We start from the raw sequence: 26,567 nt of genomic DNA, 5'->3' as shown, positions 1-26,567 counted from the left end.
GCTGAGGACTGAGGTGTGTCAGTCACCAGGCAGGCCCTGGGGCCCCCACGTGACCTAACAGTCCCTGTCCCCACTGGAGCCCACCTGGCAGTGGGGAGACAGTGGTGAACAGAGCCAGTCAACAGGTGCCAGGGACAACACACAGCCAGAGGCGAGGCCCGGCAGGGAGGGTGTCTGGGGGCTCAAGGGACGCTCCCCAGAAGACCGTGCTGGAGCCCAGGGTGCGCGGGCTGTCAGGGGAGAGCATGGCTGCAGAGGGGACACAGCTGGGTCCTGGGGAGGTCGGGGAGTGGTGAGGGCCAGACTCAGGGACGCCACGTGCCTTCTGGGAAGGTCTGCCAGTCCCTCAGGACCCAGCGCCTGTGGTTACCCACCGAGCTCCAGGTGGCCAGTGAGGGGATCCACTCACTTCTGCTGCCCCTCCCAGGTGGCCCAGCAGGGCCAGGCACATCTCAGGTGCTCAGCAGCCCTGTGCAGAGCCAGGCCAGGCCCTCCACCCCACGGCTCTGCGTTAAGCCTCAGGGCCAACCTGGCAGGGCACTGCCACTCTAGTGGGGAACTGAGGCCAGGCAGGTGAAGTCGGCGGAGCTGGTGGGGGGGCTCACCCGTGAGTGGGTGAGGGCTGGGGGTGACGGACTCCATGTGCAACATTCAGGGCCACTGGGGTCTTCCCTTCCACCCTCAGGGGACCCCTGAGAACCCAGGCATCAACCAGCGGGCCCTGCAGCTGCTCTTCTCCGAGGTGCAGGACAAGGCGTCCGACTGGGAGTACACCATCACCGTCAGTGCGGCCGAGATCTACAACGAGGTCCTCAGGTGGGCAGCGCGCTGGAGCCCAGGGTGGGCTGCAGGGCCTTCGGGGGGGAGTTGACTTCCAAAGGAGGTGGCTAAGCAGCTTCGTCCCAGGTACATCCTGACACAGCCCAGGAGGACCAGGTGGTCCCAGCGGGAGGGGGCTCTCCCTGATCTTGCCTGGGAGGTCCTGCCCACAGGCCAGCACACTGTGGAGGCCAGAGAGACCATCCGGGGACTTCTGGGGAACAGTCTGTCTCATCTCTTCGGCTGAGGCCAGGGAGAGCCGTGGGGAGAGCTGGGCTTAACCTGATGGTCAAAGAAGCTGTGATGGGCAGGGAGCCTTCCAGGCTGGGGAGGGGGGATGCAGTGACTGTCCTGCCTGCCCTTCCAGGGACCTGCTGGGCAGAGAGCCTCAGGAGAAACTAGAGATCCGGCTGTGCCCGGATGGCAGCGGGCAGCTGTACGTGCCGGGGCTGACGGAGTTCCAGGTGCAGAGCGTGGACGACATCAACAAGGTGTCTACCTTGGGGTCTTGGGGCTGGGGAAGTGCTGGGTGACACTGGGGAAGTGCTGGGTGACACTCTGGACATGAGCACGGCTGCTCCACAGGACAGAACCAGGCTGGAATTAGGCTCTGCCACGTCCCAAGTGGCATGTCCTCAGGCCTTCCTGGGCCTCCATTTCCTGGTCTGAAACGCAGTAGGTGGTGTCACCCTTCCCAGGGCTGCTCTTGGAGACAGGCAATCCCAAAGCCTCCCTCTGAACCCTGTGCCCCTGACTGTCCCCAGGTGTTTGAGTTTGGCCACACGAACCGCACCACCGAGTTCACCAACCTGAACGAACACAGCTCGCGCTCGCATGCCCTGCTCATCGTCACGGTGCGCGGCGTGGACTGCAGCACTGGCCTCCGCACCACGGGTGAGGCGGGCGGCCTGGCTGAGGATGGCCAGGGTCCCCATCGTGGGCAGCCTTGACCTGCCTGCCATCCTTCCCGCAGGGAAGCTGAACCTGGTGGACTTGGCTGGCTCCGAGCGCGTGGGAAAGTCGGGGGCCGAGGGCAGCCGCTTGCGGGAGGCCCAGCACATCAACAAGTCACTGTCAGCCCTGGGGGACGTGATTGCTGCCCTCCGCTCCCGCCAGGGCCACGTGCCCTTCCGCAACTCCAAACTCACCTACCTGCTGCAAGACTCACTTAGTGGTGACAGCAAGACGCTCATGGTGGTGCAGGTGAGGGCCCGGGGCAGGGCGGCACAGCCCTGGGTGCGCAGGATCCCAGGCTGCAGAGAGGGACCCTGGTCTTTGGTAGCTGTGGTCTGCACTCTCCCCTCAGCCAGGCCAGGCTGTCTCCAGGAAGCCTTCTGGAGTCCCCTGGCTGGGGCAGCCAGCTGGCCTGGGTGGGGTGCGAGTTGTCATGTCTCCTAGGTGTCCCCCGTGGAGAAGAACACCAGTGAGACACTCTACTCCCTCAAGTTTGCTGAGAGGGTCCGCTCTGTGGAGCTGGGCCCTGGATCCCGCCGCACAGAACTTGGGTCCTGGTCTAGCCAGGAGCATCTGGAGGTACTCCAGGCCTGTGTCACACTTAATGGTCACAGGCAGGGGGAGGTGGGGCACTTCTTTGAGTGGGAGGGAAAGAAGCTGCCTGGTGGGTGGGGTTAGAACTTGAACCCAAACCCAGTCAGTAGTCCTTAATCCAAGTCTTCTTGGCTTGAGAGATACTGAGGAGTACATCCGTTGTCAGGGAGCTGCTCTGCGGGTCTGACACATGGGGGGTTGCCGTGGGAACTAGTTGACTCCTGTTCATATATTATCTCACTTAATTCTTGCAGGCAGGAGTATCATGAGGCCCGTTTTGCAGACGAGGAAACAGAGTTTTAGGAATGGGGGTAGGGAAGCATGGGGGGAGGGGAGGAGCCAGGGCAGCCACGCCCACCCCCTTCCTCTTCACAGTGGGAGTCGGCTTGCCAGACACCACAGCCTTCAGCACGAGCCCACTCGGCCCCCAGCTCTGGGACCTCGAGCCGCCCAGGCTCCATCCGGAGGAAGCTGCAGCCCTCTGGTGAGATCCCCACACAAGGGACAGTCACAGCCACCAGGCTGCCCTTACCTGGATGGGCTTTTCCTTTCCTCCCCGCCCCAGAAGTAGTCAGGGCAGGCAGGACTGTGTCCATTCTACAGATGGGAAATCCAAGGCCCCCAGAGGAGGAGCTGCATCTCCTGCCCAGGGCCCTGGCTCCCTGAGGGTGGAAACTCAGGGCTCACCCGTGTCCCAGACGAGTGGGCCCCATCCCCAGCTACAATCCAGGGGGCTCCAGCCTCTGCTGGGCCCTCATGGGAAGGCCTGGCCTGTTCCCAGTCCAAAGGGACAGGGCAGCATGTCCTGGTCAGGGGCAAGCCCACAGTGAGACGCCTGTTGCTTTGATTTCAGCCTGACGGCTGGGGCCGCAGTGTCCAGGTGAGTTGGGGCCAGCGGCCCAGGCTGCTTGCCTGCCACCCACCTGCTGCCAGCTTTGGGTGGCAGGGTTGTGCCGGTGTTCAGCTGCTTGGGGCTGGGCCTGTCCTGCTGCCGCTGCTGTCCTTGTGCTCTCCCAGGCCCCCTCCTGCACTGGCATCTGCCCCTGCTGTGGGCACAGCTGCAGTGCGGAGCAGAGGCTGACGATCCCTGGCCCCTCCCACAGGGAAGTCAAGGCTGGTGCCTGTGTGAGGACATCCATCCTGCTGGCCTGGAGCTGGACCCTAAGGCCTTGCTGGCCTGCTCCTGCTACACCAGCACCACAGGAGGAGGAAGGTCCTCTGCCCTGCTCTCTTCAGAGATAAGAAACATGTCCAGAAGGAAGTGGTGTCTCTCGGCTGTGGCTCTGGGCACAATGTCATGGGCTTAAAGGGCAGGCAGGGATGGCCCACCCTGCCAAGCAGGCCTGAGCCATTGAAGCTGGGCCCTCACAGGGAGGGCAGGAGCGTGTGGGAGGGTGGGCCTCTGGCCCGGGGTGGCCCATCTCCTCCCCAGGCTGGGGGCCTGGCAGCCTGCTCCGAGGGGTAGGCTGAGGCCTCACAAAGGCACAGGAACCCTGGGAACAGAGCTGAGCTGGTGGGCACCAGGGGCAGCCTGTCCCTGCTCTCCTCCAAGGAGAGGGGGGTCCCCGGCTGGGCATGTACATAGTGTGCCTAGGTGTACATAGGCGCCTGGTCCTCCCTGCCACGGGGCCAGGCTGTATTTATGGCTGGCAGAGGTGGCCAGTGGGCGGGCCTATGTCCCTCGCATCTGCCTGGCATCAGGCGCTGTCCTTGCCCACTGGCTTCTTGACATTTTCCTTCCTCCGAAATCCTATTTAAAAACTTTTGGAAGCTTAGCCATTTTTACTTATTAAAATAAAAGCCTTTTTACACAAGTGTAGTCTGAGTTGGTCTTGGGAGTTCCCGCTGGCTGGACTGCAGGGAGCTGGGCATGGGCATGACCAGCTGCCTCCCGCTGCTGGCCAGTCATACAGCCCTCCAGGACCCAGCTCTCCCAGGACCACACATCTGAACAACTGGGGGAGGCGGGGGTCATCGCTGCCCCCCACCCTGCAAAAGTGCCTGTTTCTGTTGTTCATGGTCAGTTTCCCTTCTGAGCCCAGCCTGTGCCTGCTGACTGCCCTACCTGACAGGCTTTACCTGTGTTCAGGCAGGACACTAAGGCCTGGGAGCTGAGCTTGTCAAAGGTTTGCCCAAACCAACCCACCCACCACTGACCACCACTGACCCTCCGCCCTGGCATTCCTGTCCTAGGTGAACGGGCCAGGGGAGGCCACCACCCTCCCCTTGGTGCCTCTAGTACCCTGATCACCAGTGCAGCTCCCACTCTCCAGGGGGCTTGTGCTGCCCGTACTTGGTCCCAGCCCCAGGGGACCCTGTGCAGGAGCTCAGAGGGCCCCTCCTTTTCTTGCTTGGGCTGCAGTGCAGCAGGGTAGGGGCACTGCACAGGAGTGGGTCTGGCTGGCCAGCCGGACTCCTGGAGGAAACGAAAGCTGTCAGTCCTCAGAGGACTACAGCTGCCCTTCCAGGCCTGTCCTAGAGGCATCCTGGGGGCCAGCCTGTGGCAGATCCTGGCACCCTGCAGTGCACAGCTGCCGGGGGCTGGGCCTCCAGGGCCCTGAAGGGGCTCAAAGGACAGCTGGGAGTGTGGCCCAGCCCAAGCCCAAGCCCCAGCCCCAACTGTTCCCCTAGCCGCGGGAGGGACTACCCTCTTCTCCAGTCTGAACTGACCTTTTCTGTTACCCTGCTGCCCCCTGCTGGCTTAGAGAGGACAGCACAGGCAATCGTGGGCCTGGGGAGCCCATGAGGCCAGAGGATGCCTCTCGCAAGGAAACCAGGGAATAGTTACAAATTTAATAAAATTTGCCTTATAAATTACAGCAGCAGCCCCAGGGCTCGGTTTGCTGCCCCAAGAAGCAATAGTTGGGCAAAGCTGGGCAGCTGGAGAGGAAGTTGTCTCAGAATCCGGGCTGTGGAGGTGGCCGGGGGGCCAGCCCATCTCCAGGATAGCTGCAGCGGCAGGGGCCGGGCAGAGCTCGTGGCCAGAGGGCACACAGAACAGAAGGGGGTGCCAAGGACAAGCCCAAGGGCTGCCTGGTGCCCCACCCACTGGCTCTTCAGTCCAGACTGGCCATGAGCAGGTGCAGCTCGCGGAAGGCACTGCCATGGCGGCCGCTCAGGCCCGACTTGCTCTTGACGAGGCCACTGATGCTCTTGAGCTGCTTGTAGCAGAGCCGGCACTTGTGTAGTCTGTGGGCAGAGGGTTGGCACCTGAGGCAGCCAGCCGGCCACCATGGCCCCGCCTGGCATTGGGACCCAGCTGTCCTAACAGCCCTCCTCCCAAGGGAAGGCTGTGGCCCTGAGCACAGGACCCTAGGCCATGCCAGGGCTCAGGGCGTAGCCAGCCTGGGGAAGAACCCAGGCTCTGGCCAGACCCTGTGCCAACACCCCAACCCTGTGTGCTTCCCCATGAGCTGCTGTATCAGGGCCATTAACATATGGGCCCTGTGTCCCTTAGCCTGCTGGGGCACCCCTGCCAGGCACACACTGGCCCTCACCTCTCTTCACGACTGATGTCCACACCCACGGAGGGCGGAGCTGCCAGGATGTCAGTGATCAGCGGCAGAAACCTCTGCAGGATGAGCTTCAGGGAGGTACAGCCTGTCTGGACATAGCTTCAGGGACAGACAGGTGGAGTCAAGGACAGACACCAGGGCAACCAGAAAGACAGTGAGGTACAACAGGATAGTGTGGGGTGGGGCGTGTCTACAAGGCCACTTGCTCTGGCCACTGCTGCAGAGGGGCAGGGTCCCTGGAGGAGCCCCGCCATTCCCCATGCAGGCCCAACTCCCTACCTCTCGTACTTGCTCTGCAGAAGCTTCTCGATTTGCGGCAGCACCGTGGTACACAGGTCCAGCTTCCAGAGGGAGCTGGGGAAAGGCCAGGCGGGCACCATCAGGCCGGCCCCGCCCACCCCTCCCTTCCCCTCCCGGCCACTTACGCTTTCTGGTTGAGGATGTTCAAGAGGTCTACCACTACCGACAGGTCACTGATGGCCACTGCAGAGTCTACTGACGTCTGTGCAAACAGAGCTCCATAAGTGGGTGGGACATGTGGGGAGGTATAAAAGATGGGGCTGGGGTTTTACCAAGACCACGCGCCTAAAAGGAGGAGGGCAAGGCCCAGCAGAAATGGATGCTCCAGGAATGGCAGCGTGCGTCACACGGGAGGAGCAGGTCGGGTGAGACAGGGCTGCCCGCCCCATCCCCTGCCTGGCGCTCGGGTGTAGCGTTGGCCAGGCAGCAGTGGGACAAACAGCCCCGGGCAGAGGAGGGCACCTGCCTTGACATCGCCCGTGGTCCACACGGCCCGCACGGTATCCAGGTTCTTGTGGCGGCTGGTGAGCACCACACACATGGTGTCGTGGCCTTTTCGGATCTGGGACATGGCATCCTCGTCCACCAGCTCCGCCTGCTGGGGGACCTTCACGGCCTATGTGGGACAGGCACCCAGACGCTGACACGGGAACAGGTGGCAGGGCTCTGCCCTGGCCCATGGGCCTCCACCCACCCCACAGCTGGACCCCACTCACAGGCAGGAAGTCAGAGGCCTTCAGCCCAATGGGCTCGTTCCGCGTGGCGGGGATGATGGCGGGATCACCCTTGGGTGCAGGCGTGGAAGTGGTGACCAGGGGCTGGGGAAGGGCTTCAGGCTAAAGGGAGCAAAGGATCAGCAGGTGGCCACCCCGGGCCTCCCCTCTCTGCCTCCTAGCATGAGCGACCCCGACCCTGGCTCAGGACTCCAGCCCTCCCAGCCCTGGCCACAGCCCTCAGCTGGGACGTACATTTGGTGCTGGGAACTGCACGTCCATGGCTGCGCTGGGCTTCGCTGCCTCCTTGGCCGTGGTCGTGTCTGGGGCAAGAGGAAGACGCACTGGATCAAACCAGGAGACACTGGGGGAGAGGCAGCCCGGGTGGGACTCTAGGTGGCTCTGTGCCCAGGGGGTGGCACAGGGAGACCCTAGACTGAGTCCTGGGGCTGGGCCCGTCTCCTCCTGTCCTCCAGTCTCTTTGTGGATGGGACCCAGGAGATTCACAGCCCTTTCTTCACTAGGAATGCAGAGTGCGGGTAGGGAGGGGACCTTGGCTGTGAACAGGAAGTGGAGGGGGAGAGGGCCACCCCTGCCCCTTTCCATCTTCATCTTAACTCCCAGCAGGGCCTGGCTTCCTGCTGGGCTGGCTGCTCAGCTCCAGGCCCCCAGGCCTCCTCTCAGTGCCTTCCCCAGGCTTCTCCCTCCTCTCACCATCCTCAGACCTCCTCAGAGACATCCCCTCAGCCCATCTCCAGTGGCCCTGGTGACCCCACTTCCTTCACAGCACGTGTCCCCAGGCAGGCCCCCTGCAGCTGTCTGTCCACTGTTTCTCTCTCCACCGTTAGGCACAGGCCTCAAGGGAGCACCTGCCTGTCTCACCCCTACTGTCACCAGGGCCGTGCCCTTGCAAACCAGCAGGCACTGTTGAGGAGGGACGGACAGGAGCCCATGGGGGGAGGCTGGGGGTCATGCCATGGAGGGGAGGCCTGGGAGAGCCAGGCCCCTAGAGGCCAGCTCTGCCCCAACTCACCATCCTCTGGGGGTGCTGGGAAGGGCTCACTTCTTCGGGGTGGTGTCCGGCCTGCCGAAGCAAAGTGGGCTGACTGAGGACACCAGGGTCCTGTCGGTGAGCCCTCCTGGCCATGCCAGCCTAGGGCCCACGGCCTAGTCAGAATGCTGAGATGAAGCTATCCCCAGGCAAAGATGACACTGTTCCTGACCCCAGGAGCCCCCGCCCACTTGCTCCTGTGGGCCCTCCCTTTGCCCAGGGCAGGGCTGGGACACCGAGTGGCTGCTGGGCCTCTGCTGGGGAGTGCCCAGGCTCCTGCCCTCAGTCCCATGGAAGCCCAGCCCACAGGGCCTGGAGGACAAGGCAGAGAGGCTGGATGCAGGAGGGGCCAAGGAGCCTCCCCTCAGCAGGACAGGGCTCACGGATGCTGTTCTTGGGCTGGAAGACCTCGGTGTACTCCTCAGCGTTCTGGATCTCCGCCCGGGACTCCCGCTCGTCCCGGTCGTCCTCACTGCTGGGGCTGCGACGCTCACTCTCCGAGTTGCGTTTCACCCTGGGGTGCAGGGCAGAGCCCAAGGGCACCAGGCCCAGGTGAGTCCGGGCTGCCCCCACCAGCCCCCAGGATGACCCGAGCCCACACCCCCAGGCGCCCACCTCTGAGGTTTGCTGCAGGTCGTGCTGGGCCGTTCATAGATGCGCCGGAGAGGGACACTGGGGTTGGGCGACTGCTGCGCCAGGGGCTGGCTGTCCTGCACGGGGTCCTGGGCCACAGTGCCTGTCCTGGTAACTCGTGTGAGGTCCACCACATAGGAGGAGACGTTGCTCTGAGAGAAGGCCACGCCTATCTGCGGAAGCGGGGAAGGAGTGAGGGGGCCGGGGTTGAGGGGGCGGTGGCTTAGTAGAAGGGTGGACATGGGTGCCTCGGCTCTCTTACCAGCTGGTCATTGCAGATGGCCAGGTCGGCTACCTTGCCCCAGTTCACCAGGACCACGTCAAAGCAGCGCTCGGGCTCCCAGCCGTAGACACGCAGCGAGTCCTGACAGCCACTGTACAGGCAGCAGCCATCGGGGTTGAAGAGGACGCTCCTGGGCCAGGCAAGAGTTGGCCATGGGTCCCAGGGCACTCCCTGTACCCCACTCTGAGACACTGGGAGAGGCCAGGGAAGAGGCCAAGTGGAGACAGGACACTGGGCCCACCGCATCCCCTGGCCAGGGCCTGGGCCCAGCGCTCTGCCCCTGCATACCTGACGGGGCCAGGCTCCCCTTCGATACAGCTCACCACCTGGAACTTCTCCAGATCCCAAAAACGGATCGTCCTGCAAAGGCAGCTACTATCGGAAGCCAGTTCCCCCACCCGGCGGCCTACCCGCCACAGGCCTTGGGCCTGCCCAGTGGCTTTCTCCAGAGACCTCTGTCCCCAGGGCCACAGGAAGCCCTGTCTTGGGCAGGGGCTGGCCCTGAACGGCAGCAGGAGGGTAAGCACGACCAGCTGGGCTGTGTGGCCCTGCCTGATGGGCTGGCCCCCAGTCACAGGCCTCCCTGACCTGAGGGAGCCCAGGACACCGGGGCCCAGGAACCAAGGCTGAGAGAGACAAGGGGCCTGGCTCAGACGAAGCCCACTCTTCTACAGTCACCAGAACAGGACACCCAGGACAGAGGGGGAGGGATGGCGGCCAGCTGGCCCCTGCTCACCTGTCAGAGCTGCCGGAGGCCAGGAGGTACTCATTGGGGTGAAACTCTACCACGTTGACAGGCCCCGTGTGACCAGGGAATTCAGACATCATCTTGCCGGCAGTCAGATCCCAGAGCTGGGGACAGGGAGGGTGGGGGTCAGGGGCAGGACGGACACCTGGCTGCCTGCTCTCCCTCTAAACCAGCCACTGCTGATTCTGCCCAGGCTCAGGCATGGGTCACTACCGGGAGGGTGGCGGGGTCAGCCTGAGTGTGACCAGCAGACATAGGCTCTCGCCCCTGGGCCCAGACTGGGAGCTACCTTCACTGTGTGGTCGTCCGCAGCCGATGCCAACCACTTCCCATCAGGGCTGAACCGCAGACAGCGCACAGCCTGGCTGTGCCCCTGCAGAGACAGCATGAGGCTCATGGGAAGGCCTGGCCCCGGAGACCCGCCCCTCCAGCCCTGCCCCCACAGGGCTTTCCCGGGGAACAGGCACAGAGGGGACAGCAAGCCACAGTCAGATGTCTCCACATGTCACCATGGACTCACAGCCAGCAGGACACCAGGAAGTCAAGATCGTGGACTCTTTCAGAGATTAAATGCCCTTAAAGGCTCTGAAAACCTCCCAAAATAACTGCTAGTTGAATACAGGGCTGCTGGGCTCATATGGCCAGGAGCCCCTTCAGCTAATGCCACACCACCTGCCTGCGGTGGCACAGCACAGAGCAGCCTGGCACTGTGGCTCAACTTGCATCAGGGGAGAGCTATCCGTGGCTCACCTGCACCCGAGACCCACACTCCACGTTCCCACCCACAGCTGGCAGTTCCCCAGACCCCCAGGATCTGGGGCCACACCACACTCCCCACGCCATGGTACCAGAGGACACCAGCTTTACCCTGTACCGGAAGACACAGCCTTTCCTCCTGATGTCCCAGAGCTGTGGAGGAGAAGGGCAGAGGGGCAGTGTCAGGAGAGGTCAGGACTGGTCCTGGAGCCTGAGCCAGAGGACAGCATACAGCCGTGAGCAGAGGGGACTCTGCACCTCCAGGTTGTGACAGCCACTAACGCAGACAGAGGCTCACTCGGGCTGGGCGCTCTGAGCCCAAGAGTCTGGAAAGCACCTGCCCGTCCCCTTCCCAGGAGGTGTGGGTGCTGCTCAGGAGGGAGGACATCCCCAGAACAAGGTGGAAGCCCACCCCTCAGGCAGCTCAGCCACAGCCAGCCAGCGTGGGACCCAGGGCGGAGCAGCGTCTCACCTTGATATTCGTGTCCTGGGAACCCGAGGCAACGAACTCCCCGTAAGGGTGGAAATCCAGGCTGCAGATGTTGGCTTTGTGTCCCATAAGTGTGCGCAGAACTAACACCAAGAGAGAGCAGAGGCCAGGCGCAAGGCCGGGTCAGCAGCGTGCTTCTCAGAACCAACCACAGAAAGCCACAGCCCTGCCACCCTGACCACTAATTCCCTCCTGTCTCGAGAGATGGCAGCCACCCCTGTCACTGCTCAACTCCCCAGCAAACTTGCCACAGTGCTCAGCGCCCAGCTTGTCCCAGCATGCCCACAAGAGAATCTCAAGGATGCAGAGCCAGCACCTGTGCTCAGCCCAGGCTCCTGGCTGTGAAGGACACCAGGAAGTCAAGTGACCTGTCCATGGCAGTGCCAAGGGGACACTAGCTGGCGGTGCAGCTGCAGGGAAGTGGCTTAAAGATAGAAACGCAGGAAGGCTTCTTGGGGGTGGTATCTGAAAAGGTGTCAGTGCATGGAGGAGGGGTCCTGGTGGGTGGAAGGGGAGGGCTCGTCTCGGGCTCTCACTGGCCCTCTGGGGTAATGCTTTTCCACGGGAATTTTTTTTTTGGCAGAGGGTACTGGGGATTGAACCCGGCGCTCAGCCACTGAGCCACATCCCAGCCCTATTTTGTATTTTGAGACAGGGTCTCACTGAGTGGCTTAGTGCGTTGCCACTCCTGAGGCTGGCTTTGAACTCACGATCCTCCTGCCTCAGCCTCGGGAGCTTCTGGGATTACAGGCATGGGCCACCACACCCAGCAATCCATGGGATCTTGAGAGTAGCCATGAGGTCAAATGAAGGGGCGGAGAGAACAAAGAGTGGCCACAGCTAAGGACAGCACTGAGCACCTCTGCTGCCCAGGAGCCACGCCCCCATCCTTTAAGGTTTGGCAGGCAGCTCCACGGCCGGTCCAGGGCCTGCTGGCATCAAACCATGTTACTGTCTCGGGGTCTTCTCTGGTACCACGCAAAGCTGTCATGTCTTGCTTTTTGAGACTTATACTTCCACTGTCTAGAGAAAACTGATCAGCCCAAGAGTACTGGGGCCGTGGGGTACGGGAGTCCAGCCATCTGAGGCTTGGGCCAGGGTGAAACCGGGTGCCTTGTGAAGTAGTGAGTTCTCTGTTGTGGGAAGTGTTCAGGACTTCAGACAGAGTACTTTAGGGACAGGAGCAATGAGACCCAAGCACTGGGAGAACTCAAACTGTTGATCTTCTCCGTCCATTTACGTCAGGCTGTGAGCGGGGGAATCAGACCAAACAGACTCTTCCTGGCATGGCTCGTCTGCTCTGTGACCTGGACACACACTCACCCCCAGAGCCTTGCATTGAGTTGGTCAGAACTAAGAAAATCATTGCAAATGCTCAGCATGGACCTGATTCGTGCCAAGAACTCAGTAAATGCCAGTTGTAATTATTCCTCCTCTGTTCCTTCCTTGCCTTCATCCCCTTCTGTCTGTCCCCCCAGCTAGCAGTGAAGCCCACTGGGCAAGTGACCTGCCCGAGGCGATGCCGAGGAGACACTAGCTGACGGTACAGCTGCAGGGAAGTGACAGAGAACTCTCCTCCTGAGGTCCTGGAGCATGTGTCCTGCTCCTCTCCTCTGGCATAGTGACAAGGCACTACCCAGGGCTGTCACTGTCATCTGGGCACCTCTCTTGTTCATCTACTGAGCACTCTGGTGCTCAGCAGGTGGACGTGGCCCTGTCCAGGCACTGGGTCTTTGTGGCCAAGCCAGGAGGCGTGAGGGTGCAGCGGCCTGCCTGAGGCAGGCATCTCTTGAGCAGCGACCTTCACCGTGAACTTCGCCACAGCTGCTAGCAGAGGGCAGGCACGGCTGAGAGCAGGATGAGAGGGAGCTGCTGTCTTCACCTTGGGCACAGAGTCCACTGCTCCACCTGGCCTAAATGTCCTCTGTAGCAGGCCATGACAGGCACAGGATCTGGGACTACGCTTCCTTCCCACCTGGGGAGTGTGACAGGCAGCTCGCAGGTCTCCAGGGAGTACCCAGCCCGCCACGCTGTGCCCCGAGCCACGCCCCTCCTGGCTCTCCGCGTCTCGTGCTGCATGGGCTCCCTAAGGAGGCCTTGGCCTGCCAGCCTCCAGCCCACCAGCGACTCACTTCGCCTCCCACAGCAAGGACCCAAGGTCCTGTCCCGCCCTGCGTGGGCCAGCTTCATGAGGTACACACAGCCTCCTGGGGGACCCGTGCTGACCCGCCCGTGCCCTTGGCTGCCAGTGGAAGGCTGGCAGGACCACATTCTTCTGGCATGACTTCTGCCCTTGCTCCTCTATCCCGGGAGATGCCCAGGTTCGGCCGCAGGATCCGGGAACCCTAGAGTCTGGGGCAAGCTTCTGAGAATCCCCAACTCGAGGCAGCAGCTGGCAGAGCAGGGAGCACTGGGCCAGGAGTCCTGCCACCAGGGTTCAAGTCCCAGGTCCTGCCATCTGTAGCCACGGGGATTTTACCAAGCTCAGTCCCCTCCCTAAACTCCAGTTTGCCTATCTGTAAAGTCAGGGGACCCTGTCAAGCTGGCTCTGCATCAGAATCACCTGGAAGCTCAATACAGCCAGACTTGGGGTCCACCCCACTACCAAATCAGGTCCTGGGGTGGGGGACAGCCATGCCCATGGCTCCTCATGCAGCAGGAACCCAGCGCCCTGGAATCCAGAGGCCCTCAGCTTCCAGTCCTTGGTCACTTCGTGGAATTGCTCGCATTTCTCTGATGAGAGGAAGAGCAGAGCCGAGGAAGTCTGGCCCCTGCTCTTCAGTGGCCTGTGTACGGCTGGTGGCGTCCTCTGGGATTTGGGTCTAGGCAGAGGCTGCCTGGGATGCCGGCTTCTGACCCAGCCGGCTGCCTTCTCAGGTAGAGCCAGCTTCCTAAATGAGCTCTCCTCAGCCTGCTCAAGTCCAGCAAGGCCCACATCCCATATGGTGTGGCCAGGAGGGGACCCTACGCTGAGACACACCGTGGGCAGCCATCTAGCATCAGAGGGTTCTTAGGACCATGTTGCTCTTCAATAGACCATCACGGTGGAGGCCCAGGGCGCCATCTTTCCTGAGGACTACTGACACAAAGAGAGCACTGTTCTCAAGCACAGGGGACCTCGCTGCTGGGCACATGAGGCCAATGGCTGCTGTCCTGCAGATGCAGAGCATGTGTAAAAGAGAGGCCCGGAAGAAGCCCCAAGGCTCAGTCAGGCACGAGGGCCTCTCTTGGCACAGGTGGCCTCCTGCCTGGCACGCCCAAAGGTCCCAGGCAGAGCAGCCGAGCAGAGGTAGCAAATGGGCTCTATTGGTCTACGGTGCTGGCTGTGCGGCGTGCCACACAATAGGGTGACTTAACTGTCAACGGTGAAGAGCGCGTGGGCTCCACACGGATTCCCAGACCCTCTTGATGCGTCTGTGGGGCCGGCAGATATGCCACTTTGCTGCACCCCAGCAGCTGCAGGCCTGGGACAGCCCTGCTGAGGGGAGGCGACACTCCTGGAGGCCCGGGACCGAGGGTGTGCACCTCCAGACAGAAACTCCAGACAGAAAGGGCCAGGGGACCCCTCAGGGATGAAAACCAACCCACATCTGTGTTACTTACTGCGAAACCTCACAAAGCTGGGGCACAGATCCTATAAGCTCAGGGCAGGGGACAGTGGGAGGGGAAAGGTCCCATATGAAGGATCCTGCGGAGGGACAGCACTGGAACCCCAGAGCCAGGGGAGCTGGACCCTCACAATCCTGAGGGCAAATATGTCTTGGGACCCAGGGTAGCAGACAAAGACAAGGAAGCCCAGGTGACAGAAGGGCTTCAGGTCCAATGTTCCCGTGTCACTAGGACCTGGGAACAGAGCTCTGAGAAGGGACAGCTGGATTATGGGATGGGCACGAGGCAAACAGGAGGAGCTTTACTTTACTGGGACAGAATTTGGAATGAAGAAAACATACAGATGAAAAAAGAACAATGTTAAATTCCAGGGGAATAAATCGGTTATGAGTACTATTCCCCAGGCCATTACAATATGGCTCTGTTTAAATGTGACACTGCGGGTGGGTGGGGGAATGTGAGAAGGTCAGGGGTCAGATGTGAGAGGCATCTTCATCTTCCACAGTAGGAGGATAATATTTTATGTGTATTTTCTTTTTCTCTGTGGTACTGGGGAGCAAACCCAGGGGTGCTCTATCACTGAGCCATATCCTCCTTTTTTAAAATTTTAAGTCAGGGTCTTGCTAAGTTGCTGAGGCTGGCCTCAAACTTGCAATCCTCCTGACTCGGCCTCTAGAGTCACAAGGAGTACAGGCATGTGCCACTATGCCCAGCTTATGGACACTTTTGTTTTGGCTTTTTAAACTATTTTAAACATATTACTTTTATCCAGATGAAAAATAAACTCAAAAAACACAAGCAAGCAGACCTGGCCGCTCCAGGCCCACGTCCCCATGGGAACCATGAGCTGGGGCTGAGTGGGGGCTGCCCCACGGAGATGTGCGCTGCACAGCCTCCCACCACCCAGGCGTGCTGTGCGGGCCCTGGGGACACTGATCACTCCAGGCTCTGAGTCCACCCCCACGCGCACCTGCCTATCCACACAGCTACCCATCCAGACAGTCCATGGGCACCTCCCAGTGCCAGCTGCTCAGGGGGCAGCAGTGCACATTCTCCAGGCTAAGGGGGCTGGGTGGGCACCACACCATCTGGTCAGTGCCCCAGGAGGGAAGCGTGCACCTGCCTCCGAGCCGGAAGCTGAGTGCAAACCTGCGCACAGGGAAGTTAAGTTTGAGGCCTACTTTTAGCAGCTTCCAGGTCCCACACACGAATGGAGCCCGACTGGGAGCCGGCCACGATTAGCTCCTCGGGGGTGTTGAGGCGGACACTCTCCACTGGGGACGTGTGGCCTGTCAGGCTCTGTGGAGAGAGAGTGGCAACTTCAATGCGTTGTGGGGACACCCCCAGATTTTACCCCAAACTCAGGGTCCCTGGGAAAGGCTTTGGCAAGAGGTGGCTGGTGTAGGGAGGCTGCCGTGGCCACACCGGGGTCCTCCTGCAGACCCCCTCCGTATGGCCACTTGCCCCAGCACAAACCCCAGTCACCCTCCAGCCCCTTCCTGGGCATGGGTGTCACCAGTAGAAATAGCCCTGAGACCCTTGCAGGGTAGCAGGTGACCATGATAACAAGACGCCTGCCTTTAGTGGTGAGTCCACTGCCCTCATCTCCTCCTCCCAGGCACAGGTCCCTGTGGGTACCAGACTCCCAAGGGCTGCCCGCCCCAGTGGGAGACCCCACCGTGGAACCCAGGGGGCTGGGAGTGACTCTGTAGGGGGACCAGCAGGTTCTCGCCTACTCAAACCATCAGAGGGGGGCAGGGCCAGGCTGGCCACTCAGGGTAGGAGGTGGTGGCATGTCCAGCTTTCTGGACAGAAGACTGGAACCTCAGTCCATGGTGTCTGTCCCTCCCCACCTGGTGCTGGTCCTCACACAGCACAGTGGCAACTCTTTCAGTGTTTGCTAGGACAACAGCCCTGCTGAGGGGGGACCGCTCCTCAGCGTAACTACCCAGAGGCCCAGTGGTTACGAGCAGCTTGTGGACTCAACCAGTCCAGCCCAAGTCTGGGGCACAAACGGGCAAAACCCACCCATATTAGAAATGCACGGTCCCCTCCAACCAGCAACTGCACCTTGGGAAAGTACTCACCCTCTCCTTGCCCAAGCCCATACAAAACAATGCCAACCCAGGGTACTCAGTGCTGTGGACTGAACACAGGACCTTGCACAGGCCAGGCAAGGGCTCTGCCACCGCACCACACCCCAGCCCAGCCGTGGATCTCTCTAACGAGAGACTGGAGACAATACAAATGCTCATCCTAGGAAAGTGGTTAGCTAACTATGGTTTCCATGATCACCTGTGCAATGAAAAACTAGTCAGTCATGGAAATGAGTAAGGCAGCCGTTCAAACACGACAGACTAATCGCCATGACCCCTTCAGGTGAAAAAGATGGACAATGGTGTACACAGTATGATATCATTTGTGTAAAAAAGCAGGAGCGGGGAACAGGTATACATATTTGCTCACTGATGCACAGAATAATTCTAGACGGCCACAGAAGGTATTTGGAGCCAGGGTTGCCTCCAGGGAAGGGGACGAGGGAGGACGGAAGGAAGACTTCACCGTTCACACTCCATCTTTTGGATGTTGGGCCATATGAGCACATCACATGCTCAAACCTAAACCAAAGTTCACAACAGTGGACCTCCTGCAGAGAGAGCACATGTGTCCATGTCACCAGGACACTCAGAATGCAGCAGGTTGGGACACTGAAAGATCTGGGCGCCTGGTCGAGGATGAGTGACAAAACAGTGACCCAGATGAGGCCAGCTGGAAACCTGAAGGCTGCCCTGGTGCCCAAAAGGGGTCTGGCCTTCAGCCAGGTGGCTCCCCTATTCTTGAAGGCTGGCTACTGTCCCAACCAGCCTAGGTTGCCCTGGGCCTCACTGACTTAACCACCCTGCTCTGGGGGACAAGTGCATGGGTCACTTCCTGTCTCATTTTGATTATTTCCAACTCATGTATATTACTTTGGCAATTCAGGGAAAAGAAAATCCCAAAATTTCAATTCCATTCTTATTGAACCCCAGTACACTGGTTGTAGTTCGAGTACATCATATTTCTTCCCCTAGATGTCACAAAAATGCCTATATAATTAAGTTTCTACAAATAAATTCCCTCCATTTTATCTTTATGTTTATTTGGGCAAGAGTCATAAGAATGGTAATTCCCTGTGTTTGCAAGGACATGGGGGGAAAGTGCAGAATAGTATGCTACGGGTGAGGATGTAAATTGATTTCTGGAGGGCAATTTGGAAATATGTTTTGAAAGCTTTTTAAAAAGTGCACACCCTCAGATTAAATGCAATGATCACAGACGTGCTCAAAGGTTTGGGTAGAAGAGGATGTTCACCACAGTGTGGTTTAGCAGAGCCAAAAATTGGCAACAGCCTCATGATGATAACAGGGTGTGGCTAAGCTAATTACAGCTCATCCCTATAATGGAATACCAGGAAGCCATTAAAAATCATGTTGTAAAAGAATATTTGTTGACATAGGAAAATCCTTATAACATTGTTATTCTTAAAAACCAGGTTATGCAAGAGTAAATAAGATGGTATTCTGGAGACAGAGTTTTATACATTTACATGTATATACACGTACATGTATTTGCACGTATGCACACACATGCATGCCCATGTATGTGCATCTCTGAATCTAGAAAGGCACAGACCAAAATATCAACCATGGTGGTCTTTGGAAAATGGAATTGTCTGTAATTAATTTTTGTTTTTCCCTCCTTTATGCTTTCCTGCACTGAATATGGTTGAGTAACTAGGGAAACTGCTATTAAAGAACTAGCTCCCTAAGCAGCTTCAATTGGGTTCCTGTGAATCCTTTTTGAGGACTGAGGCTGGGAATCCATCATTGACCGGTGAGCAAGCTGGCTGGGCTGGTGTATTATGAGCATTTTGGCTCAACCACAGGCCCAGGGCTTATTCAGACTTTGAACACTCTGAAATTCTGCCCCACAGCCAGGTGGCTCCCCTACTCTTGAGGGCTGGCCACTGTCCCAGCCAGCCTAGGTTGCCCTGGGCCTCACTGAGCAGACAGTCGGGGGCAGCACTGCTGGCCCCATCTGGCCTAGGTTGGGCCCCCAGAAGACAGGCATGCCTTGGGCTTAACAGTGCCTGGAGAGCCACCTGCTGCCCAGCCCCCAACCTTGCCCTTCACAAGTCCCCTCCAGGTGCACACCCCGACCCACGGAGCCTCACCATGATGCAGTTGGGCTTGTTGATGGACCACAGGTTGACACGGCAGTCATCCCCGCCTGTGGCCAGCAGCCTCCCGGAGGCTTTGCCCAGCACCAGCGAGGACACATTGCTGGCGTGGGCGACGATTTCCTCTACACAGGAAAGAAAAGGGAGAAGGCAGTCAGGGTCCTAGATGGGGCCATGTGGTGGGGGCCTGCTTGGCCACCAGCTCTGGACCAGAAACCTAGACAACTCCCACGAGTTGTAGGGCCAGCGACAAGGCCGAGTATGGCTTGGGACTGAAAGGACTCTCAATGCCAGTTATTCCTGTCCTATGCATGATTTGTTCTTTTTCTTTTTTTTTTTTTCTTTTTTGCACATCAACTGATAATACAGCTAACTACACAATCAGACCTCATTTTTTAAAATATTAGCAAATGAATGTGTGCACTGGACACAGACAGACACTCTTTTCTTGTCACTATGCCCTAAACAATAGAGTATAACAACCACTGACATAGCACTTACCTATCAGGCATTATAAATAATTGAGAGACGATTTAAAGCAAATGGGAGGAAGATCATGGGCTCTATGCAAACAACATGTCATCTTATACAAGGGACTTCAGCATCTTTCAGTTTTGGTATTTGCACACAGAGGACCTGGAACCAAGCCTACATGGATACCAAGGGACAACTAAACTCAATTTTTAAGATTAACTTGCTATTTTCATTTAACTTTGTCTTAAGCAATATGCTCATGATACTTTTTTCATAACAGGAAAAGAACAAAAAAATCACCATTGAAATGAAAATATATATACATGCACTAGGTGCCACTCACACGCAGACCCACCCCAGGACACACTCTCAAAACAAAGCAAGTCCACTCTAGGCGGGCTGTCCCCAGGTGAGCCCACACAGGGCTGCACTCAGATTCCATCCTCAGGTGCTGGCTGAGCTCTGCTGGTTGCTACTGTGTGGCTTTAGACAAGTCACTTGTCCTCTGAGGGCTGATCCTTGTCTAATAAACAGGATGACCATAGTGCCTGCCCCAGGGGTTGCTGCGGGTTTGCAGAACGTGTCCCCGAGCTGCTGCACGGTGGTGAGGGGGTGCTAAGGGCCAGCTGCCCCGGGAGCAGCTACTGGGGCCAGGCAGGCTGGGGAGGGCTCTGTGGGGAGGGTGCAAGAGGCACCAGAGTGGGCTGGAGGGGGGTGAGGCTGACCAGACACAGTAGGAGATAAGGCCTGTGGGGAGTCAGCAGGGCCCTGGCCTGGGTTGTGGGGCCCCAGACCTAATCCTCAGGGGCGGGGGGGCTCATGGGTGCTCTGAAGGGAGCCATGTGGCCGCCCAGGCCTCTGAGCCAGTCGCTGGGTGAGTTCCTCCTGGGAACAAGGAGGAGCAAAGGCAGGCCTCCCCACACAGGTGAGGGAAATCTCCAACATGCCAACGCCCTGAGGGTTGGTTTGGGTGACAGGAGGAAAAGGTCTGTCGCAGCTGGTCTGCAGAGGGCCCTTCCTCTGCCCCAGCTCCGACTCCAGCCTGGCTGGGTGGCTCTGCTGTAGGCGGCAGAGCATAAGCAGGCTGAGAAAGTGGGCCTGGGAAAGCCAGGCGGCCTGACTCAGAAGGGCTGTCCAAGATGCCGGGGGCCCAGGCCACAGGCTTGACCTCACAGATGACACCTTCCCAGGGCCGGAGCTCCCTGCAGGCCCAGACATCAGCTGGGGTACTGGAAACCCACCATGAGGATTCCAGGGAGTTGGCCCTACTTAGCCCTCACACCAACCACAGAGCCGCCTGTTCTCTGAGCACCAGGGACAGAGATGTCTGGGATCGCTGGCCAAGGCACTATCTATTCCAAAGCTTCTGCCCAGCCCAGCAATAAGGGAACCCATCTTTTCCCTGAGCACTTTGCCCACAAACTTTGAGCCCTGTCCCCTCCTCTGAAGCAATTCCCTATCTACTTTGCCTTCTCCCTGGACCAACTTGAGGCCTCCCTTGGTGTGCCCTGACTCTGATCCTTACCACTGAAAGTTCTTGCTGGATCTCAGGAATGCAGTCCCTGGAGATGGCCATCAGTTCATAACAGAAGCATTTCTGGTCAGCCCTCACCCAGCCCAGTCCATTCTAGGCCTCGCACGGGGAGACTGTGGGGAGTGAGAGCCAGGGTTCCTGCCTCAATGCTCCAGTGCAGGCCCAGTCCCAGAATAGGGCACAGGGATGGAAGAACTGCAGACTCTGGGTAAGAAACGACTCTTCTCTAGCAGTGTGACCAGGCACTGAGCGCAGCCTAGAGGGATGGCAGGAGGCATGCCCCAGACGAGCAGGGGGCACAGGATGTGGGCTGAGACTCCTCCTTTGTCTTGGCTTGAAGGCCATCAACCAGACACAGCCCACACCTGAGTGCCCAATTTTAATGCAGACACATCGCAGTCCTCAGTGTCTAACAGCAGACTGGGTGACAGCAAACTACTCTGCCCTGCAGCACAATCCCATATCACTTTTTCTGAGTGCCACATCCCAGCCCAACAGAACACTTTGTTTTCTGGCCAGATATGCCAAAGACCTGCATCCTAGGTAGACGATGCAAAACTGGGCTTCAACAGGTCCATCTGGCCAAGCACCTCCTGACCCTAGAGTCACACGATCCTGAGTTTTTCAGACAATTTATACCATGGAAAGCACAGTGCACATGAAATTGTCCACAGATGCCCAACATGCCTGGGCACACTGGCTCCTGCTCCAACACTCTGATGGCTTGACCTTGCCATTCAGAGAAAGCTGTCAAAGGACTGGGGTCCTATGGACACGGGCCCCTGCACGACTCAATGGCTTCCTCTGGCACCATGTTCTCCCTACTGCTGACCACAGCCCATAGTGTCCTTTAGGTCCTTTTAATACGCCAACCTTCCTGCTTCGGGGTCTTTGCGTTTGCGGCTCAAGCAGCCTACAGCACCCCCTGCCCCAGTGCCCTTGTCACTCAAGTGACTCAATGCACATGTACTATCTTGGAATTAGATAAGGTTGGAAATGGATGGATGTGGTTATCCAACTCCTGCCTGTTGCTCTCCCGAGGCTGAGCTCCAATTGTAGAGTAACCCTGTCCATTCTGTCCCTCCACTAGGTCCCCACTGCTTGGCTCTATGCTCAGCAGAGAATAGCTGTTGAAGGGATAGATACACAATCCCAATAAATATGAAATGGCTCTGTCCAAAGTATCCCCATGCTTTGGGGAACCATAAAAGGGTTCTCCATAAAAGAACCATAAAAGTTCTCCACAGAGCTTTGGAGAACATTTTGCACATGCCCCGAGTGTCTCACTTTGTAAGTGAGGAAAGTGGGGTCCAGCAAACAGCTTTGCCCAGCACCTCGTGGCTAAAAAGTGGTTTAGCCTTACCCCAGCTCCTGAGAGCAGCCAGTGACAGTGTGCAGCAGAAGATGAGCAGGTGGAACACATCAAATCTATGCCAACAAGTTTCAGCTGAGGTAGGACCCATAGAAGGGCCAAGGTGTACAGCAGTTCTCCAGATGTGCTCTAGGGATCCTTGGGATCCTCAAAATCCTTCTAGAGGGTACCAAAGGACAAAACTATCTTCCTAGCTACACTAAGATAGTATTTGTGTTTTGTACTTTCGTTTGCTCACAAGCATGCAGTGGAGTTTTCCAGGAGACATATGACATGATGATGTCATCACTCTGTCCATGTCTGATTAGACACTCTTGCATTTCAAACTGTTTCTATTAACTTTTAACATGGTGAATATTGACAAGAAAAGCACTTTGGGGTCCTCAATAATTTTTAAAAGCATAAAGGGGTCTTAGATCAAAGAGTTTAGAGCTACTCGTGTAAAGTAATGGTGGGGGTGGGGATGCTCATGTTCGGTTACATTCCAGAGTCCCGTCAGCATCCCTGTGCTCACTCTTACTCCCACCACCCTCCCCCACCCATATCTCAGGATGCTTTCATTAGACCAAGGAAGTCTGACTTGGGAGACATATTCTCTTCCCATTCTGCCTGTTGGCCTAGCTGGCAATCCTATGTTCGAAATCTCACTTCAAGCTCACAGCAACTATCGAATGTGGTGTGATCATCGTACAGACAAGAAAAGTAAGCCTTAGGTTAAGTCACCTGTACATTGTCACCACTCAGCAAAGGAGTGCCACAGCCACGATTTACATCTTTGTCTACCTTACAAGACCTGGGAGTCTCTGCCTGTTCCAAGAAAAGACACAGCCGCAGGTTCAGGCTGCCCAGCAAAGAGCAGCTAACAGAATAAACAAAATGATACAGAAAAATGAAAACTACTCACGCAACTTCCAGGCTGTCTTCGTGACCACAGGGGTGGCCATCCTTCAGGGCTGGCACTTAAAGCCCCACCCACAAAATGGATTGTGCCTTCTTCTGGGGTGGGGGTGGATCCCCCCCAGATCCGCCAATCAAGGTGGCAGAGAGTTGACACACATCCAGGCAGAGGAAATGTCTCCTCTCCTGGCCCTGGACGACCTGGTGTCTTTAACTCATCCACAGCAGCAATAGCAGCAGCTTCTGCACATCTGTCAGGATCCCAGATCATGGAATATCAGGCATGGGCCATCTCAGCTCAACACTGGGCTGGAATACAAACCCAAGTAAGGGTGTGTTAGGAAACATTTGGGAAGAGCTGCAGCCCCCTGGATCACCAAGGCCACCTGATAAAAACTGACCCGCACCAAAGCAAACCAGAATCAGGAGCTGCACTGCAAATTGTTGTTGAGGATTTGCAGAAGGGGCACCTCAGGCAAGGCCACTTAGAGCACAGGGAGAAAGGCCCTCCCAGAAGCTGTGATAATGGGCAGCAGCTCTGCTACAGGACTGCTGGCTGCCTGAAGTGTAGCAGCTGCAGTGGGGCGGGGAAGACCACGTGTCTAAATTTCTGGGAATCACTGTTTTCACCTGACATATAGGATGGAGGGTGGAGTCAGAGGCCAAGCTTAGGGGCCCAGGAGAGGCACCCCAGAGGCTGCCATTGACAAGGTCCTCTCTAGGAATAATCTCAAAAAGGAGATTGAGGGTCCAATCCCCCAGCTCCTGGTAAGGGAACCTCTCCTGACCACTGAAATCCCCAAGGGCAGAGCTGGAAAGTAGGCCTCCATCTGAGCGTCAGAGGTATGACTCCTCAACTCTAAAAAGCCACCTCACGGAGCCTCCCACCCGCCTCCCACAGCGGCTTCGCCTCTTTCCCATGAACCCTCTCCCTTGTGTTCCCTTTCTCCTGCCTCCTGTGTCTCCCATTCGAGCACATCTTACCTCCTGAACTCCCTAATTTGGTCCCCACCTCACCAGATCCACTTTACTTCCCTTGCTCCGCTGCCACCAGCGCCGCCCATTCATTCGCTCTTAGGCTTCATGTGCCCCTACTCATTACGCATCCTCCTTCAGACCCCCAACTCTGCTTCCGGCCTCTCTAGCTTTCCCCCTCCGGCCTCCCAGCTGGCCCCGTTCGTCCCAAGGTTGGGGCTAGTCCATCAGGTTCGCCTGATCCTCCCACCCCTCTCGGCTTGCGGGGCACCGGCTGTAGGATCCCCCGCCCTGAGCCCTCTGCCAGCAGCTCGACCGGCCCTGCCGGGCTCGGCCCAGCCTAGGGCCCATCTTGCCCTCGCCTCCACGCTCCCTTGCCCACTTTACCTGCAGCAGCGGCTCCCGAGGCCGAGGCTCTGCTCCAGGCGCGACCCCCACTTGCCTCCATCCCTTACCCTGATTGGCCGCTGCTTGACAACCGACCCTCACAACAAAACCTCCGGCCCAGAGCCCCGCCCACCCCGCCTCCCACACCAATCATCCGCCGCGGACGCTCCGCCTTCTACCAAGTTTGCCCAATGGAAGCAGGCGCTTCTGCCGCTTTTCTTAAGTACCCGCCCCCTTTTCCTGAATCGGACTAATCACGAGGAGGGAGGGTTCAAGAGACGCCTTTTGGTCTCTACTATACCAACGCGGGCTGCCATTTTCTTTGACCCGCCTTCGCTTCACGTTTTCCCTTTCCTCTTCTTCCTCCAATCTAGGTTGCGTTTGAAAACTTTGCGAGTCGCCTCCAATGGCGGTCGCTCTAATCCCTTTAGCAACCGTCCTGGATAGACCAATCAGCATCCACATTATTGGAAAAAACCAATCCCGAGGTAGCCAATGGGAAGGGAACTTGGAGAGCAGCCTGAAGCCGCGGACCCTTCCATCTTGGAACCGGGCGAAGCCAGCGGAGGACTTAGCATTTTGCCAGTAGTTCTTCTCCATACATTTCCCTGCGGGCAGTGCCGCAGTGATCTGAGGACTTTGCGTCTTTGATCCAAACGGCGCCCTGAACTTGGAGCGAAACAGAGCTAGATTCCCGGTCCGAGTCAGGCGCGGAGCCCGGGAGTGCGGGCCCCTCAGCCTGAGCCCCGGGCCGGTGGAAGAGTGAGCAGCAGCAGCCTGTAGTCCATGCGGGATGCCCTCAGGGAAAGGCTATAACTACCGAGTGCCTGAAGACCCTAGAACCGCCCCGTTATCCTCCACGCAGCACCTCCGGTCGGGACAGCTCGGCCACAACCCCAAGGGGTAGGAATTACCCGTTTACAGAAGCGGAAACTGAGGCCCAGGTTAAGGTGCTTCTAAAAGACCACCAGCCGAAAAGAATGGCCCCGAGGCGCGAATCCTTGTTCTTAAAGTCAAAGCCTGGGAAGATCCCCCCGTACAGGACCCCCTCTGCCAGCACGGGAAGCTGAGAGTCCACCCGCCGTCACGTGGTCCTTTTGGGAAGCTGATCCGAAGGGGAGTTTGGGGATTTTTAAGAGAGGGCTGGATTAGGAGAATAACAGCGAACGAAAGCGTACCGCCTGCACGCCCCTGCTTTACTTTGTACCGGACACTGCACCCAGCCCCTTTAATTTTTTGAGACAGGGTTTCGCTAAGTTGCTGAGGGTCTATGTAAATTGCTGAGGCTGACCTAGAAATTAAAAATCCTCCTGCTTCAAGCCTCTGGGGTCGCTGGGATTGCAGGTGTGCACCACTTCCCGCTTTTTAATACCCAAAAAAATATATAACTTTTTTTTTGGGGGGGGGGACAGGGGATTGAACCCAGGGTAACCACATCCCAGCCCTTTTTAAATATTTTATTTAGAGATGGGGTCTCCCTGAGTTGCTTAGAGCCTCCCTAAGTTGATGAGGCTGACTTTGAACTCAGGATCCTCCTGCCTCAGCTTCCCCAGCCGCTGGGATTACCGGCATGTGCCACTGTGCCAAAACTTAATAGTAACTTTGAAAAATCATTTTTCATAGAGAAAACTTGAAAATATAGCACATGATACTCACCATGTACGTTGTGACACTTGTTAACATCTTGCCATATTTGCTTTGTGTATTTTTTCCTGAACCATTTGGAAATTGTAAATATTGTGACATTTCAATCCTGACACTTAGAATACTGAACAAACGTGTAGTCTTTAAAATAGGGCTGTTATTCTAACATAACCATTGTTATCACCACCCCTAAGAAAATTAATTCTCTGACAGCCAGTCCATACTTGATGCCCTCAGTTATCCCTCAAATATATTTAAAAACTTTTTTCTTTTCTGTAGGAACCAGGCTGGGTGTGTAGCTCTTTCCTAGAGCCCCATCTAGCAGGAGAACTGTCTACAGCACTGGAAAAAAAAAAAAAAAAATCTTAACCAGGAACCAATCAAGATTCATCACACTTGGCTCTTTTTAAATTCATTCTGTTTCCATCCCCCAATCTTTAATTTGTTTTAATGACATTAATCTCTTGAAATTAAGCCCTTTCCTTGTATGTGACCCCATGTATTGGATTTGTTTTCTGTTTCCTTCAACTGACATTTACATTATCCCTCTTCCCCTGAGTTTCTTGTGAACTGGAAGTTAGTTCTAAACTAACAGATTCA

At 57.4% G+C, this 26,567-nt stretch overlaps 2 protein-coding genes across 8 annotated transcripts in view; one reads left to right on the top strand and one right to left on the bottom strand.

The window, feature by feature from the left end:
* The window catches only part of Kifc3 (kinesin family member C3), a 34,558-nt gene extending 30,377 nt beyond the window's left edge, over positions 1-4,181 (top strand). For all 5 annotated transcript variants that reach the window (XM_076838406.2, XM_076838409.1, XM_076838408.2 and 2 more), the window contains 8 exons: positions 686-816; positions 1,187-1,310; positions 1,584-1,713; positions 1,793-2,022; positions 2,218-2,352; positions 2,743-2,851; positions 3,221-3,247; positions 3,471-4,181. In XM_076838406.2, coding sequence (XP_076694521.1) covers positions 686-816; positions 1,187-1,310; positions 1,584-1,713; positions 1,793-2,022; positions 2,218-2,352; positions 2,743-2,851; positions 3,221-3,225 — 864 coding nt within the window. In that variant the 3' untranslated portion in view covers positions 3,226-3,247; positions 3,471-4,181. The remainder of the gene's footprint in view (positions 1-685; positions 817-1,186; positions 1,311-1,583; positions 1,714-1,792; positions 2,023-2,217; positions 2,353-2,742; positions 2,852-3,220; positions 3,248-3,470) is intronic.
* A 964-nt stretch (positions 4,182-5,145) lies between these two features.
* Positions 5,146-24,430, bottom strand: Katnb1 (katanin regulatory subunit B1). Of its 3 annotated transcripts, none has more exons than XM_076838043.1 (19): positions 24,324-24,430; positions 22,969-23,270; positions 15,647-15,764; positions 10,839-10,939; positions 10,478-10,519; positions 9,900-9,983; positions 9,599-9,714; positions 9,151-9,222; positions 8,842-8,992; positions 8,562-8,752; positions 8,330-8,460; positions 7,929-7,979; positions 7,151-7,218; positions 6,899-7,018; positions 6,649-6,798; positions 6,308-6,384; positions 6,162-6,236; positions 5,865-5,981; positions 5,146-5,556 (listed from the first exon to the last, which is right to left on the bottom strand). In XM_076838043.1, the coding sequence occupies exons 2-19, from the start codon at positions 23,230-23,232 to the stop codon at positions 5,424-5,426; spliced, it is 2,061 nt and encodes a 686-aa protein (XP_076694158.1). In that variant the 5' UTR covers positions 23,233-23,270; positions 24,324-24,430; the 3' UTR covers positions 5,146-5,423. The 3 variants fall into 3 exon arrangements, with proteins under 3 accessions (XP_076694158.1, XP_076694159.1, XP_076694160.1); XM_076838044.1 differs by lacking the exon at positions 24,324-24,430 and adding an exon at positions 18,679-18,809 and having other exon boundaries at positions 22,969-23,088; XM_076838045.1 differs by lacking the exons at positions 22,969-23,270; positions 24,324-24,430 and adding exons at positions 18,679-18,809; positions 19,186-19,209.
* Positions 24,431-26,567: the final 2,137 nt, after the last annotated feature.

This window comes from Callospermophilus lateralis, chromosome 18, assembly GCF_048772815.1.
Source record: "Callospermophilus lateralis isolate mCalLat2 chromosome 18, mCalLat2.hap1, whole genome shotgun sequence".
In the NCBI taxonomy this organism is placed as follows: domain Eukaryota; kingdom Metazoa; phylum Chordata; class Mammalia; order Rodentia; family Sciuridae; genus Callospermophilus; species Callospermophilus lateralis.
The sequence above is the reverse complement of the archived record's forward strand: the minus strand, read 5'-3'. Positions and strand labels throughout refer to the sequence as shown.

What these genes read in the sequence shown, in the direction of transcription:
- Katnb1 (XM_076838043.1), bottom strand. Translation starts at nt 23,232, where the DNA reads ATGATCTGGGATCCTGACAGATGTGCAGAAGCTGCTGCTATTGCTGCT. An exon ending in GCCTCCGGCAGCTCTGACAG is followed by an intron (nt 9,223 to 9,598) that starts GTGAGCAGGGGC and finishes CTGCCTTTGCAG; the next exon opens with GACGATCCGTTTTTGGGATC. An exon ending in GGACCACGGGCGATGTCAAG is followed by an intron (nt 6,385 to 6,648) that starts GCAGGTGCCCTC and finishes CTGTTTGCACAG; the next exon opens with ACGTCAGTAGACTCTGCAGT.